Source organism: Mytilus edulis, chromosome 4, assembly GCF_963676685.1.
Source record: "Mytilus edulis chromosome 4, xbMytEdul2.2, whole genome shotgun sequence".
Taxonomy (NCBI): Eukaryota; Metazoa; Mollusca; class Bivalvia; order Mytilida; family Mytilidae; genus Mytilus; species Mytilus edulis.
This window is the reverse complement of record NC_092347.1, coordinates 84,343,102-84,361,253: the sequence shown is the minus strand read 5'-3', so window position 1 is coordinate 84,361,253 and position 18,152 is coordinate 84,343,102. Positions and strand designations below refer to the sequence as shown.

Genomic DNA, 18,152 nt, shown 5'->3' with positions numbered 1-18,152 from the left:
GGTCACATTCAAAATCTTTCTCCCTGGTCTTATATTATCAGCATGTGGGAATGTTTAATACATTGCATGAAATAAAAAGAGTTTGATCACTGCACTGAAATTTGGCTGGATTATATGATTATGTCAATATTCTATTGAAAACTTTTTTCCATGGTATATTTCAAAATGAATATTTATTTATACATCACTAAGCAAAAATGTAAAGCAATACATGCTTGTGTTTAAATTGTGAATGTAACATTAGAAGTTTACTTGGAATAACATCTTTCTGTCATTCTTGATGATCTATGCAGATAAACTCATCAAAGATACTAAGATTAAAATGCTGCATGGACATACATGCCTGTTCCACAAAAGATCTATCAGTAACAACAATAATCAACTCAACACCATGTGTGTTTATAGCAGTTTACACAGTATTCCTTGTTAAATAGTTAAACTAACAGTGAAATCAACTAGATAACAAATATTTATTCCAATAAAATATTACATTTCAATTTTCTTGCCTATGTACTGTAAATACAATAAAAAAAAAAATATGTTTAAAAAAAAAAAGGAAAGAAAAAAGATATTAAAACTATCACAGAATAAAAACATATTTGAACATGTTGTATACAAAATCAATTATAAATATCAAATATATTAAAAAAAAAACTATGTAAAGTTATTGGTACCGTTAATTTTATTAGATATGTACAAAAACTACTGAAAAGTTTTTTAATATACAATTATCAAAGTAAACTATATAAATGATGCACTAAGATTCCTTTAGTCAGTTTCGAGTTGCCAGCTGACAAAGTATCACTTCTATATAGCAAAATATGTGTGTGAATATTTAACCTAAGTTCAAACACACAAAAAAAAATCATTGAGTAGAAATGCAATTAAAGTATGTAATCTACCTAAAAAAGTTTTACTGAAAAAGATTCAAAAACACATTTATGATACAGAAAACCGTACAATTTTGTTGCATCATAAGTATTTTAAAAATTTCAAATATTATTTGGGCTCTTTATATATTAATGTGTGTAGTAGATACAACAAAATGGAGCCCAGACATTCCCTAAAATTAAGGACATCCCCTCAAAATACAAAAATACAAAATCTCATAAAATTCCCACTCTAGAGCTCTGGCAGTTGCCAGAACCATCCTATGACAATGAATTGTTTAGATATACCATTGATTGAAAAAAACGGTAAAGTGGTTTTTTTACATCACTAGTTTATTTGGCAAAGAATTCTATTAGTTATTCCTTGTTTAACAGATACATTCTTGTAGAAGAACACCTTAACAATAATCTCTCTAAAGGAGATATGAAAGTGCAAGAAAATAAGAAAAAGAAACGTATGTCAAATCTGCAATTAACAAAAGACATGTTCAATCAAAGTAGTTACATAATTTATACATTTAGAAAATATTTAGGAAATATTCAAGAATAAACTTGCCATGATTAAAACATTTCATTAAACTTCTATTTATCTTAATATATTATTATTATGTAACAATACTAGGTCATCATGACATGTGCTTTAATTTTAGCAAAAATAACAACTTTTTATAATGTTTGTTACTGTTAATTGCAGTCAATAAGTACAAATGGATAGATCTAACATAATTAACATCTTCTTAAAAATATACATGAATATTTAACTTTTTACAAGATCTTCTTATTCTATTTAATTTACAAAAGGATAAATCAAAATAATGTACAAATAGAAAACAGGAGAATTTTGAAAAACCAAATTATATTTGAAATTTAATTATCTATTTCTTTTGAGTGTATTTCAACCTTTTTTCAGACATGGGGTATGATTAAAAATCATCATAATTCACCAAATTTTTTTGGTTTACAAAATGGATAATCAGCAAATAGGTTCCATTACTTTTGCTTAATGTTAGAACAATAAATATAACCCTTGTCCTTTATATTGTCTAAGACCAGAGAATAAATAGTTTTCTCTCTCTTGATATTACACTGACAGATAAATGATCAAATATCACACTAAAATTCTTTTGGATTGGACGGAGTCAACATTTTCCATGATATGATGATTGCAAACCATTGTGAAGTATTCAATGTGTTAATATCACAGTCATTACAAATACAACTACATTTCCATAGGCACCGATTGTTGTGATACATCACTAATTGAACTGAGGAGTTCTTGTACACGGCCGACTCGAGCAGCTAATAACGTTGCATCCATTGTTGCCTGCAATAAAAACAAAATGTCAGCAAACAAATCAGCTTCCAAAAGCATACATAGAGATATAGAGTACATTTTATCTAAAACAGATATTTATAAAAAACAGTAAATTTACATTTTGCAATTTTTCAAATCTTACATAATAAATGGTTCTATTAGAATTTTAAAAAGACATATCATTTAAAAACTAGGAAATTTAATTCAAAGTCAATGGTTTATCAAATATATGTGTGTATACATTTAAGTCATGCATTTCCAAAATACAGGAATATTAAAAATATTTAGAATTTTTGTATTTGCCAGATTTTAAATGAGATTCTTTCTTCCTTTTTGTAAAAAAAAAGGAAACTTTAATCTGGGACAAGTGTTATGAAATTCTACACATTTATAATTTTTAATGAATTACTTCAAGTTGAATATACTTTACGAAGAAGAAGCATAAAATTCTACATAGGTCCAAATGCTGTAGAATTTATTGATAAATAAGACAAAAATATTTGTTCATCACAATGCCAACAACTATAGTTTTAAGAACAAGATCCCAACTTATTGTTTTAACTTTGCTTTCTGGCAATATCTGGTATGGAACAAAAAAGAAAGAAAAGAGGAGAGTATATATTTATCACCACTTGAAACTAGTTACATTATGTTTTTGATAGATCAAGAAGAATTAAGTTACATATTGAATTACATAATCTGTCAAAATGACAAATCTGCATGGATATACAAAAAATATTTTCCTAAAAAGAAAATTGCAAATTAGACTTTTGGAGTTATAATATATTTACACAGTAAATTGCTTCCCCATCTACCATTATTATCAACTTAAAATTAATAAGAAGGTAAGTATTAAATCAAAACTAATCAGTGTACCAATTTCAGTGTCATATAAAACAAAGGAAAATAACATCAGTGGTAGTGTCAATTTCAAAACTTGTTAAAAGGAAACTTTTCAAAATTAAATCAGGTGAGTTAGGAGTTTGACTGCAAGTTTTAGAAGTCATACCTTCATCCTAAAGAAAACAAATAAAGCAAAAGATGAAATTTTCGATTTTATCACATTTTTTTTTTTTTTTTTAATTTCTTGCTTCAAATTGGATATGATAAAGGTACAGACAAGATTTTGAATAATAATTAAAAACTGCCACTAGTAGAAAATTACAACTCTTATAAATAAAAATAAAAATGGGCTTTATTGAATTCATCAAAACTTGATATGATTTGAACTTTTCTTAAAGAGCCCCTATACTATCCTGTATTAATTGACACAGAAAATAGTATGTTCATATGTAGGTATAACAAGAATGTGTCCTCAGTACACGAATGCCCCACTCGCACTATCATTTTCCATGTTCAGTGGACCGTGAAATTGGGGTAAAAACTCTAATTTGGCATTAAAATTAGAAAGATCATATCATAGGGGACATGTGTACTAAGTTTGAAGTCGATTGGACTTAAACTTCATCAAAAACTACCTTGACCAAAAACTTTAACCTGAAGCGGGACAGACGGACGGACGAACGAACGGTACGACAGACGGACGGACCAGAAAACATAATGCCCCTCTACTATCGTAGGTGGGGCATAAAAAGCTAAAAGGTGTCATAATTCAATTTTTTCAATCTTCATTTGTATGCATGTAACTCGGTAAATTTGAAATTCTATCTTCTCAATTTTTTATTTATAATACAAATATATGGAATATCTGTAAAAATTGTTTATCTATAGCTATTATTGTAAAATCCCATATTTCTGCATCTCTAATGATGCTTATATATTTACCCTCATCTTTCTGGCTGCATTGAATTCTTTGATCTTATTCTGAGCTTCAGCCATATGTTCATTCTTAGCTGCTGAGCCTTTGACCCATGGATGTTGTAAAGCTTGATCAGCTGTTATCCTTTTCTTGGGATCAAGTTGGAGCATTTTGCTTATTAAATCCTGTATAGAAATATTGAGAATTTGACATGTTATGTTAAAACTGTGCCTCCCATCAACATAACTATATTTGCATTAATAAGTTTCTAAGTCTACAAACCTCTGAATCTTAATTATCCTCGGAAATTTTTTTTGATTAGCAAAAAATACCTTCCACTCTTACTTTGTTACACTTTCTTTATAAGTTTTAGACTTTAGGAATTATTAAGCCTCTCTTCATACTTGTTTGTTTTTGCACTTACATTTAAACAAAAAAGTGTTTATTGCAATACTACTCTAGAGTGGTCATTCAGACAATCCGTCGGATTTATAAACTGTTTCTCATCATTCAATTAATCAGCATAATCAGGATTGAATCTAAAAGGTTAAAACTCTTAACCTAATTGAGAGTCTTATGAAAAACAAGTCATCAGCAAATAAACAATGTCAAAATGCAAAATAAAGGGTAGAATGGTGCAAGTAGAGTACCATGTAATTATTACTTTAAATTCAGAAAATTTTGGGATATTTCAATAATTTTGCAATAAATGAAAATTCTCAATTAAATTTCCCTACATTGCATTATTAATTTTAAGCAGCATTACCTAAAACCACAACATGATTATCTCACTTATTTGTCTATTGTTGAACAAAACATTTCTGAATTTACAATGTGATATCTAACCTTAGCATTCCATGAAATACTGTCCCAGAATGGTGAATCAAAATGGTAATCTCCTTTCAGTATTCTTTTATAAACTTCTCTTTCGGATTCTTCGTAAAATGGTTCATAACCACATAACCTGAAAAGGAAAGTTAAAAAATGTTTCGAATTATACCTAAAAACCACAATGAGAAAATGTTAATCCTTGAAAATTATGCAACACTTTAAAAAACACTACAGGTTGAATGTATTTTTCTGGATTTATAGGCACCAGGAACACAAGGCTTCATCACCAGGAGCATGTAACTAAGTAGCTGCAGTATATAGGTGTATATACAGGTCTTCAATTTTTGCTTCAATTTGTAGTTTTGTTGATTTGACATAGACTATAGAAGAACGACTTAAGTGTCATGAAGTTGTAAAAATCTCTTTTTTGTCTGCTGTATGTTCAGTCTCAATTGTAATTAAAAAAAAGTCACTTACAAGATATATGTAATAACTCCACAACTCCAAATATCTACTGCTGGTGTGTATTTTTTTCCTGCCAATACTTCTGGTGCTGAAATATTATGAAGTAGTATTTAAATTTAAAATCTTTATAAGAACATATATATTACCGTAAATGAATAGATACATATCTTTATATGTTTCCTTAGTATCCTGTCTTCTGGAAGTTAGTATGTAATGAAGGAACTAATTATTTTGTATATGATATAAGAATCGTTTGTATTTTATTTTTCTCTCAGTATGGAAAGATTTTACTCTTGTTAGGGATGATAAAATTCAATATTTCCCTATTAAAATGAATAGTAATGGTTATAAAAACTTTCACAGGAAAAAAACCAGTTGTGTAATTAATAAAGGCAACAGTAGTATACCGCTGTTCAAAACTCATAAATCCATGGACAAAAAACAAAATCGAGGTAACAAACTAAAACTGAGGGAAACACATTAAATATAAGAGGAGAACAACGACACAACACCAAAACGGACCAAGCAACAGACAAAACACCACGAGAATAACAAATATAACATCAAAACCAAATACATGAATTTGGGATAGACAAGTACCGTGCCACGTCTTATCTCAATATCTCAAAAATAAGAGAAAACACAAACGACTCAACGTTAAAATGCAACACACACAGAAACGAACAATATTATAACAATGGCCATCTTCCTGACTTGGTACAGGACACTTTTAAAGGGGAATAAAAGTGGTGGGTTGAACCTGGTTTTATGGCATGCCAAACCTCGCACTTCAATGGCAAAGTTAAATATAACATTGAAATGACAACATAATATTACAGGACTATAATACAAATAACTAGAGGCTCTAAAGAGCCTGTGTCGCTCACCTTGGCATATGTGAATTAATCAAAGGGAGCAGACAGTTCTTGACAAAATTGTGTTTAGGTGATTGTGATGTGTTTGTACATCTTCCTTTACTGAACATTCTTGCTGCTCACAATTATCTCTATCTATAATGAACTTGTCCATGTAGTTTCAGTGGAAAATGTTAGTAAAAATTTACAAATTTTATGAAAATTGTTAAAAATTGATTATAAAGGACAATAACTTCTTAGGGGGTCAATTGACCATTTTGGTCATTTTGACTTATTTTTGAGTCTTAAATTGTTGTACATTATTGCTGTTTACAGTTTATCTCTATCTATAATAATATTCAAGATAATAACCAAAAACAGCAAAATTTCCTTAAAATTACCAATTTAGGGGCAGCAACCTAACAACCAGTTGTCCGATTCATCTAAAAATTTCAGGGCAGATAGATCTTGACCAGATAAACAATTTTACCCCTTGACATATTTGCTCTAAATGCTTTGGTTTTTAGTTATAAGCCAAAGACTGCATTTTACCCCTATCTTCTGTTTTTAGTCGTAGCGGCCATCTTGGTTGGTTTGCCCGGTCACAAAACACAATTTTTAAACTAGATAGCCTAATAATGATTCTGGCTATGTTTGGTAAAATTTGGCCCAGTAGTTTCAGAGAAGAAGATTTTTGTAAAAGTTAACTAAGATTTACGAAAAATGGATAAAAATTGACTATAAAGGGCAATAACTCCTAAAGGGGTCTACTTATTTGTAAATCTTACTTTGCTGAACATTTTTGCTGTTTAGAGTTTATCTCTATCCATAATAATATTCAAGATAATATCCAAAAACAGCAAAATTTCCTTAAAATTACCAATTCAGGGGCAGCAACCCATTAAAGGGTTGTCCCATTCATCTTAAAATTTCAGGGCAGATAGATCTTGACCAGATAAACAATTTTACCCCATGTCAGATTTGCTCTAAATGCTTTGGTTTTTGAGTAATAACCAAAAACTGCATTTAACCTCCATGTTCTATTTTTAGCCGTGGCGGCCATCTTGGTTGGTTGGCCGGGTCAAAAAACACAAATTTTAAACTAGATACATCAATGATGATTGTGGCCAAGTTTGGATTGATATGGCCCGGTAGTTTCAGAGGAGAAGATTTTTGTAAAAGATCACAGAGATTTACGAAAAATGGTTAAAAATTGACTATAAAGGGCAATAACTCCTAAAGGGGTCAACTGACCATTTTGGTCATGTTGACTTATTTGTAAATCTTACTTTGCTGAACATTATTGCTGTTTACAGTTTATCTCCATCTATAATAATATTCAAGATAATAACCAAAAACAGTAAAATTTCCTTAAAATTACCTATTTAGGGGCAGCAACCTAACAATGGGTTGTGTGATTCATCTGAAAATTTCAGGGGAGATAGATCTTGACCTGATAAACAATTTTACCTCATGTCAGATTTGCTCTAAATGCTTTGGTTTTTGAGTTATAAGCCAAAAACTGCATTTTACCCCTATATTCTATTTTTAGCCATGGCGGCCATCTTGGTTGGTTGGCCGGGTCAAAAAACACAAATTTTAAACTAGATACATCAATGATGATTGTGGCCAAGTTTGGTTAAATTTGGCCCAGTAGTTTCAGAGGAGAAGATTTTTGTAAAAGTTAACGCCGGACGACGGACGCCAGACGCCAAGTGATGAGAAAAGCTCACTTGGCCCTTCGGGCCCGGTGAGCTCAAAAGGAGAACATATTAGACAAAGAAAAGCATGATTAATAGATAACAAAAGGCATCAGGTTTAAAATTCAATACGCCAAAAACGCGTCTTGTCCACACAAGACTCACCAGTGACGCCCAGATATAAAAGATCGAAAGTGAAAAAAGTACAAAGTTGTACAGCACTGAAGATCAAAAGTTGAAAAGGTTTTGCAAAATACGGCATTGTTTGTATGCCTGGGATAAGAACATTCTTATTATATAGAACAATTCATGCTTTTGCAAACAGTAAATTTTATCAAATGAATATGAAAGAGATATACATAATGAAACTGAAGTATTAACATGAAGAATTAAAAGTTCTATTCCTGTTTACAGTACATACCACAGTAACCTGGGGTTCCACAAACTGTATTCATCTGTACTTCATGGTCTAATATTTTAGATAATCCAAAGTCAGCTGAAAATTTCAAATTAATTAATAAAGTAATCTTATATAATCATTAAAAAAAAATAGCCAAAAAATGGACACAAATATTGAATCATGGAATCTTCACGCTAGAAAATTATTTTTGAACCAATCCTGAACTTTGAACTCAAATTAATAAGTAAGTGGTCCTAGTAAACATACCCTCACTTCTAGTTCAAACTATTGATTAACAGGAAATAGGTGCTACAACACATACAGAAAAGCTCACACTTGAAACTCATCATTGTTAATCTGCTGACTTAGTATGAAGTCATTCTGTTCAGCATTAAATGAAAAAAGCTTGACAGGAATATTTGTTGGACAACCAGACATACAAGCCAATCAGGTGAATGCAATAAAGCCCCCACTCTTAGAGTGGCTGTATAATATTTTACATACCAACTTTGAGAGCTGAGTCTTCTCTGAGATCTTCATATAATAAATTTTCAGGCTAAAAAAGAGTTATCAATAAATTATTGCTTCAGTCTTAATCATAAATAATCCTAATCATCAGAAAATGTATCAAATTATATTTCACAGACATGATGATAATATATATTTAGTTAACAAATTAATAAAATGTACCATCAATACAGTATAGAGCATCTGAAGCTATAAAACAAACTTTCTAGTTCTATTCATTATTTTTTGTTTGAACGTCTGATTCCCTGTTATCTTTTTTATAACTCACTGTATGGTACTGGTTTTGCTCATTGATGAAGGCTTTAATTTTGACTCTTGTGAATAATTGTCTCATTGGCAATCATAATCACATCTCTATTCATATTTTTAATAATTCAAATTTCATTTAAGGAAAGTAATATAAGCTTTGGTAAATAATTCATAAAATTTACAGAACATGTGTTAAAATCAATAAAATTGAGAAAGGAAATGGGGAATGTGTCAAAGCGACAACAACCCGACCACAGAGCAGACAAACTTGTTTTGGCATTGAAATCATTCAATGATTACAAGAATAACTGAAAAAATCTTCATGACCAAAAATTTACAGGTTCAAAATCAAGATTCAGTGCTTTTTCATGGTACATGTATGTTAAAAAAAATTAACCACTTTATACCAAAAATTAAAGAATATATTTGCTATAAAACTTAAAGACAAAAGATCAAATTCCCATGATTCCAAATTCCAAGGTTTCTTCTTTCAATCAACTTAACATTCTTACCTTTAAATCTCTGTGCACAACTCCATTCTGATGTAGATACTGAACAAAAGACAAATAATTTATAAATATTAGTAGTTTTTAAGCTATACAACTATAAAAATTGACAAATGATATTTAATTATGGCCCATTTCTTGTTTGCCTGGTTTTTTTTAACCTGAATTTTGACAAAAAAGTATGAACAAGAAAATTCAGCAAGATGGTGATTCAACTGAAAAACCTCAATATCCTTGAGATTTTTTCAGGTAGTTGATATAGTATAATAAGAGTATTATACTATTGTTAATCACATGTTCATTTCTGTCATATTTAATGTCATATTTAATGTATATATCTTATCAATAATGACCTCTCGTAACACATTGTATATATGTTTATATAGTGCTATTATGTATGACCTCATGTTACACATGTATCTGTGTCTGAGTGTTCAAATAAAATCTAAATGTGTCTGAGTGTTTTCCTAATAAATCTTGAATCTTGAATCTAAATGTAGTTGTTTGAATTGAATATGAATAGAGTTCAGGTGGTTGTGAGTAGGAGCTTAATCAAGGTGGTACATAACACTACAGGGAGATAACTCTGTAAAAAAAAGCTCAACATTTTATTCATTTTCTATTAAAGAAATATTAAGCTTCTCAATGGTCCAAATCAGCGTTTGGATATCCAATGAATTTTTTCCGATAAAGTATGGAGTTCAAGTTTTTTATTTTTTTTACATTTTTACCAAAGGGGCAAAGTAAATATTTTGTCCAAATTTTATGAAAATTATCATGCCAATTTAATTTTAGTCAAGGTGTTTGGTACCACCGTAATGAAAGGACCTGGATTAATTTATGTGTAATGGCTTTCTTACTTGTACAGCAATAAGCATCTGTTTTACTGCAGCGGCTGCATCTTTCTCAGAGTAAAATCCTCTTGTCACTATCCTGAAAACATATTTTAATTGTTATGCAACTTTTAAAAAAATACTTCAATGTATGTTTACAGACAATCCTCTTGTCACTATCATAAAAACATACTATAATATCTGAGTTTAATTGCATATTAGTTAATTATATAGAATCAAGTTTGTTTTAAAAATAGAAATTATGGATACATACAGATCTATTGCACACCTGGCTTTAAGGCCAAAGTCAACAATAGCAATCCTCAAATAATACACATGTATTAGTCAAATTATGGAATCTCTGTATAAGTTCTGAAGCATTATTCCAGTTTTTAAAAAATATTCTAATTTTTTTTCTTGCTATTCAGAATCTATGACAACTATGATTAACTTTTGTTGTGGTGGAAGGTCAATCATTATGCAGCAATGACAATCTTTTCATTTTACAAACTAGTTGAATTTTATCTGGTTTCCTTACCTGTCAAACAGTTCCCCTCCTTTCACTAGCTCTAACACTAGATATATATGTTGGGGTGTTTCATATATTTCTTTAAGTCTAATCTAAAATGCAAATAAACATATAAATACAAGCAAAATGTATACCATACTTGAAACAAAGGAAATGAGGTAAACATAGATAAAATTCAGATACTTTATCTGTACAAATGAATGATGCACATGTGTTTTTATTAGGGATGGCAACGAGTACTCGAGTAGAGTTTTAGTAATCGGATACTCGTTTGCCTGTTATACATCTTGAGATATTTCTCTTCACATTTCCACTTACTTTAGTTCTGTTGAAATATCCCCCAGGGGGGTTACTGACTATCCTTTCTGGTATAACTGTGCCGACAGCACTTGCCAAACCATACCCTGTTCTAACCAGAAAACATTGAAAAATATACCCTGTTCTAAACAAAAATATTGAAAAACATACCCTTTTCTATACACGCTCAGAAAATGTATACCCTGTTCTAGATCATAAAAAATAGATGCAGTTCAAGACCCGGGTTGTAGAATGTATCTTAAACAGTTAAATAAGCCAGTCTGTTCTAAACAAATACTTTATTAAAAAAAAAAGACCCTGTTCTCACCAGCAGGGCATGAAAAAGCGACCCTGTTCTAACCACCAGGACATGAAAAAGTGACCCTGTTCTAACCAGCAAGGCATGAAAAAGGGACCCTGTTTTGTGGCACACTCATACCACTAAAAATATAGGAAGTAACCCCCACAGGAAATATTCCCATTGTAATACTAAATAAAATAAAATAACAACATACATATGTTTATCCTAAGGATACTATTTGTTATAATGGTACCAGCAACTTCCTTTCCTTCCGAGGGAATGCTTTCATGTGCACTACTTGTAACAAAAAATAGACAATTAATTAAACAGTCTTTCGTCTGAAATTGTAGAGCAATCCTTGCCATCCCTAATAAAAACAGTAATGTCTGCTAGATTAAGTTTCTATTTATATTGTTGTTATTGATATAAACAAATGTGTGAGTCTTCTTGCCAAAAATTGTCTGACACCACGTCTTTAAAAGTGTACATACCACATTTTGATGATTTAATTTCAGTAAAACACCAATTTCTGTATTGATAACTTTAAAGTCAACCTGAAATTATAAATTTCAATACATTTAAAATATTTAACATATATACATGCTGAAGTCTGCATACAAGCGTTTAGAAAATGTTGAACATTTTAATTCATGGTTTACATATTCAACAAATATCAATGAATCCACAGTACATGTACATGTTTCTCCTCTGTAATAATAACCAATCAAACTCTTGCATTTAAAAGTGAAGTACATGTGCATGTATAATGTAATGAATTATAAAATATTGACTGTAAAAATAAAATTTAAAATTGAAGTACATGTACATGTATAATGTAATGAATTATAAAATATTGACTGTAAAAATAAAATTTTAAAGTGAAGTACATGTACATGTTTAATGTAATGAATTATAAAATATTGACAGTAAAAATAAAATAATTCCAAATTGAAGATACATTGTTATTCTACATGGCTTACTTGCAGATCTAGATACATGTATCATCATGTTTAGGGTTAAACTGCAATCCTGACAACAGCCTTCATGATTAACTTTTGAGTCCACAAGCCTGAAAATTTTAGTTTGTTTCCGTTGGCTTGTATAGAAGAATTTGACAAGTCTAAAAGCAATTTTACAAGCCAAAACCGTAGGACCAGTGGTTAAGCATGAAGACTGTGACAATATCACTTACACATTAGCTTAAAGAAGTCCGTGCAGTTCATGCATGTATTACTCATTTCCTTAATAATTATAACAAAGACTGAAAAAGTAAATGTAAGATTTGAAAATATTTGACCACAAAATTCTAAGGGTAACTCATTTTCAAGTTAAAAAGTCAGCAACCATAATTACAAATGTAAGACCTAGATTTCCCACTGAAAATCTAGTTAATAAATCTGTAACATTTTTTTATAAACATACAAATCCTAAATGCATATATGACCCTGTCAAATAGGTGCAACTAATTGTGTCCATATATAATTCATTTCACATACATACAAAAGTATCTATATAATCAACAAACCTTTGTAAAGTTTTGTAATTTACGTACCCGTTTGTTTATTATTTTGACAGCCCAAGCCTTACTTGTTCCTTTATCATTACACTTGTGCACTACAGAAGTAGCTCCTCTGAAAACATACAAATTTGGAATGAAAGCACTATACATAAATGTTCTTAATCAGTCAATTCAAAACTACAAATACCTTGTTACACAAATGTACATGTATTATATCAAGTGCCTATAAGACATGTAAGATCTACCATCTCTTTATTGTTTTAATACACAGGCAAATGTTAACTATAAACATGTAGAAGCTCATAAAAATGACTGTTTAATCATTAGACATTGCATTGGAAATAAACACATGTATTCTAAACAAGAGTGCACACGCTGAAATGTTTCGCCTTCTTGACTAAACATTGACATTATGTTGATACTCCTAAATATAAAGCTTCATTACAACTGTCACATAAACTTAACATTAACCAAGAAAACTAAACATTGATCTATGAACCATGAAAATGAGGTCAAGGTCAGATGAACCATGCCAGGCAGACATGTTCGGCTAACAATTCTTCCATACAACAAATATAGTTGACCTATTAATTGCATATAGTATTAGAAATATAGACCAAAATTAAAAAACTTAACTTTGACCACTGAACCATGAAAATGAGGTCAAGGTCAGATGACATCTGTCATCTAGACTTGTACACCTTACAATCATTCCATACACCAAATATAGTAGACCTATTGCAATATAGTATAAGAAAAACAGACCAAAACACAAAAACTTTAGTTAAACCACTGAACCATGAAAATGTGGTCAAGGTCAGATGACACCTGCCAGTTGGACATGTACACCTTACAGTCCTTCCATACACCGAATATACTAGACCTATTGCTTATAGTATCTGAGATAAATATATATAGACTTGACCAACAAAACTTAACCTTGTTCACTGATCCATGAAATGAGGTCGAGGTCAAGTGAAAACTGTCTGATGGGCATGAGGACCTTGCAAGGTACGCACTTACCAAATATAGTTATCCTATTACTTATAATATTAAAGAGAGAATTTAACATTACAAAAAATCTTAACTGTTTTTTCAAGTAGTCACTGAACCATGAAAATGAGGTCAAGGACATTGGACATTTGACTGACGGAAAGTTCGTAACATGAGGCATCTATATACAAAGTATCAAGTATCCAGGTCTTCCACCTGTCTTCCACAAAACGATGCAGCTGTATAGCCACCGCCGGATCAGTCTAGCCCTAAAAGATGGAGGCTCGACAAAAACCAGATGTTGGCATGTGTACGGATGTGTATGGATTGATAGTTTAGTCTTAGATGCATGATTTTTTAATTAGTTGTTAATGGCTTTGAACTAGCTGTCAGATAACTGCGAGTACTCTCAGATCTGTTCATTGTCTTTTTGTGTCGGGATGTATAAGTACCGGGCCACGTCCACTTGTATGTTTGTCCATCTGATGAGTTAAGCCTTTTTCAACTGATTTTTATAGTTCGTTCTTATGTTTTACTGTTATACCACTGTCCCAGGTTAGGAGGAGGGTTGGGATCCTGCTAACATGTTTAACCCCGCCACATTATTTATGTATGTGCCTGTCCCAAGTCAGGAGCCTGTCATTCAGTGGTTGTCGTTTGTTTATGTGTTACATATTTGATTTTTGTTCATTTTTTTTTTACATAAATAAGGCTGTTAGTTTTCTCGTTTGAATTGTCTTACATTGTCTTATCGGGGCCTTTTATAGCTGACTATGCGGTATGGGCTTTGCTCATTGTTGAAGGCCGTACAGTGACCTATAGTTGTTAATGTCTGTGTCATTTTGGTCTTTTGTGGATAGTTGTCTCATTGGCAATCATACCACATCTTCTTTTTTATATGATACGGTTTATGTTCTTTTCATATATAATTTATGATGGTATTATACTAAACCGCTAAAGGGAGGATTTGTGGTGGATATTCATATGATGAAGACATAATCTTTCAATCAGTTTAATTGAGGTCTGGAGCTGGCATGTCACTGCTAGTAGTCCTCTGTTAATTTATACATGTATCATTGCCAATTTTTTTAGTTTCTTTTGTTACCTTTTCTGACATTGGACTCAGACTTCTTTTGAACCAAGTTTTACTGTGCATATTGCTGTGTTTTTGTTTTTTCCTAAATTGGCTTGAGGTACAAAAAATGTACATTATAATTTATAGGGGGGGTTTGAGATCTCACAAAACAGGTTCAACCCCGACGCATATTTGCGCTTGTCCAAAGTCTGTACCAAGTCAGGAGCCTCTGGCCTTTGTAAGTCTTGTTCGAGTTTAAATTTTAGTTCAATTATATATTTTGGAGTTTAGAATGATGTCCACTATGACTGCACTAGTACACAATTTTGTTCTGGGGCATTGGCCAGCTGAAACACGTCTCTGGGTGCGGGTTTTTCTTGCTGTGCTTAAGATTTTTTCCTACGCAAGACTAAAACAATTCTGTTTTTGAAACATGTTTGTGAAATATGACGAAACTAGGTAATGTCTGCAAATTTAGGATATCTGACACTGCCAGATTATAATTTTCAAAAGTTGCCAGACTTGTATGAATCGTCTAATTAATCCCATTAAATTGATTAATTGGATAGATATTCTGGTCCTATTTACTGAAAAGTTTTCAGTTGTTCCAATACTGTTAATATATGAAATACTAGAAACTTCAATTCAAAATCAAGTTGGAACTAGCAGAAAAATGAATGCAATGACAATATGCCCCCTTTTCCCTGACACCACGATCACTGGCAACACTTCAAACATTCAGATTGAATTTTATCGCTGATCATAATCTAAAGTCTTTTCATATCAACATGTCTGCATTTATATCTTTATTGATACAAAAACACAAAATTTTGGGGCAAAAATATAGTTCAAGCCTTCAAGGGAGGTAATCGTTAGATGTAAATAATGCGGTAACTAACGTTCTTCACGGGCACCTTGTATCCTTTAGAAAACATACTTTCCCAATTCTGTCAGGATTTCATATTTTTCCTCAAACGATACTTCTTTAATACTTTCTGGTATCCAATATTCTTGTTTCTTTTCTGGCATCTTGATCAGATATTCAGAAAGCTTCCTTCTGTTGCGATGCTGTCAACAAGATAATCACGTGGATACTAAACATGTTCCGAATGGAAAAAAGAAAAAATTGCGGGAAATACAAAATGATCTAAAAATGATGAAAAGGACGTTAATATCGACGAAATAGGGTTTTTATTGTTTTTGGTTATAAAACAGTTTTGTCTAAACTTTCTAACATGATCACAAATAAGAAAAACAAGGCAGAGAATGTCTAGATCAAAAGAAAAATGACAAAGCTTGCCCGGCGATGATACGTTTGCTTTGACTGTGACAAGGATTTGAATAGGGAGACTAATGCTATTCAAGGCCGTAACTACCATTGAGGCAAGTAAAATTTCGACACTGATTTTTTTTATGGTAATTAAATACGAAACTGAATGGTCATTTGTTGTTCTGTCTCAACCTTAATTTCTATAACTTGTCATTATTCCTTTTAAATTAGTTTTCCTTGATATAACTCAGCATCTCAACGGGTGACGATTACATTAACCTAGTAACGATAACCATCATGGATCGCTGGTAAAACGGACTCTTGTAGAAAAAGGAAAAGCGATACTGAAGGTAAAGAAGGAATAGTTCTAGTAAACTAATGGTGTTTGTGATCACAACAGGGGTTAAGAGTCTGAGTACTGAATATAACTTCATTGAAACTAATCCAAAAACTATAAATTGACTGACAAATCAAGCACTGGGCATCGCAAGGGGCATATTCTCTGTTTCACCAACTTTACTCGTTCTCTTACATATAAACAAAGTATACATAATATGAAACATGCATGGATTAGTTTTTATCCATGTTTCTTTAACCTTATACATTGAAAGAACATCCCGTGTTCCATTTTGACATTATTTAGATGTTGTCTCTTCTAAATCGGGACTTCGGAATTTCGTGTCATTATATTCGGGTTTCGGTATCGAACACCCTAAACCCCTAAATTTATCGATTCTTGAACTGAAAATATCTTACCACTGACTTTTTCCAGAAATAATTTAAAATCACGGAACTATATGGAAACGGCAAAAACACCAGTTTTATTCCCCTGTTCCCATATCATACAAGTCAACTAACTCTAGATAGAATCATCTATACATGTATCCATGCATATAGTTTGTTTACTCTTTGTCAGCATAAAAGCGAGTTTGAAATTTGTAACAACGACTGTATGATGGTGCTTACAGGAAAGCTTAATTCCCTTTTGCAAACAAAACTGTTACTACCGATGCTGCTACCGAATTGCTGATTGAGAAGGCATCGGAAGAAGATGTCAATCATCATGATCATTGTGTTGATGATAGTGAGCTACCTCTAGAACAACAGACTCCCCTGAAACGACTGAAAACTTGGGAATAGGCATGTATGAGTGGCAACAGATTGTGCTGTCTTTCCATGCTCAATGTTCATCGCGATAAGGATGTCAGCAGACCAAATATATTGAAACGATTTGAAGAAACCGGCCATAAAAAAATTGGCAAACTTTTCTGAATCGATGTTTGTTCTATGTTCTGGTGACACTCAAGTTGATATTTGGATGTTTATCTGACATATAAATTTAAATAAAGTTGTAAAAAATTTGGTGTTAGTAAATGTCTTTAAAAATGAAAAATTTATATAAAAAGTGTCCAAACATAAAACATTGTCAAACTCTCTGGAAATGCCTAGAATGCAGGATTTTGCACCATTCATTCCATACCCTCCCAAAAATTGTTCGCCTCGCTTCGCTCGGCTCAATTATTTTGCCTCACTAAAATATTAGGTCTAGTTACGGCTTTGTAGATTAAAACTGACGTGGAAAGGATACACCCGGCCACCGAAAGCTTCATTTTTATGAAGCCCAGGTGGTCGTGTGGTCTAGCGGGACGGCTACAGTGCAGGCGATTTGGTGTCACGATATCTCAGTAGCATGGGTTCGAATCCCGGCGAGGGAAGAACAAAAAAGGAGTAGGTCCGGTAAGGGCCGATTTTGGCCTAAAATTTCAGGTTCATCTAACGAAAGATTTTGGACACTTTTTAAACACTTAAGTGTCTATTTCAATTGATTCAATTAGTTT

General features: G+C 31.7%; 1 protein-coding gene across 1 annotated transcript; it reads right to left on the bottom strand.

Moving 5' to 3' along the window:
- Positions 1–451: 451 nt before the first annotated feature.
- LOC139520790 (calcium/calmodulin-dependent protein kinase type IV-like) lies at positions 452–16,155 on the bottom strand. The gene is made up of 12 exons (XM_071313738.1): positions 15,982–16,155; positions 13,010–13,088; positions 11,949–12,011; positions 10,869–10,951; positions 10,358–10,430; positions 9,504–9,542; positions 8,719–8,770; positions 8,236–8,310; positions 5,273–5,348; positions 4,811–4,928; positions 3,991–4,149; positions 452–2,214 (listed from the first exon to the last, which is right to left on the bottom strand). Exons 1-12 carry the CDS (start codon positions 16,071–16,073, stop codon positions 2,110–2,112), a joined length of 1,014 nt encoding a protein of 337 aa, XP_071169839.1. The 5' UTR covers positions 16,074–16,155; the 3' UTR covers positions 452–2,109.
- Between the last annotated feature and the right edge of the window lie 1,997 nt (positions 16,156–18,152).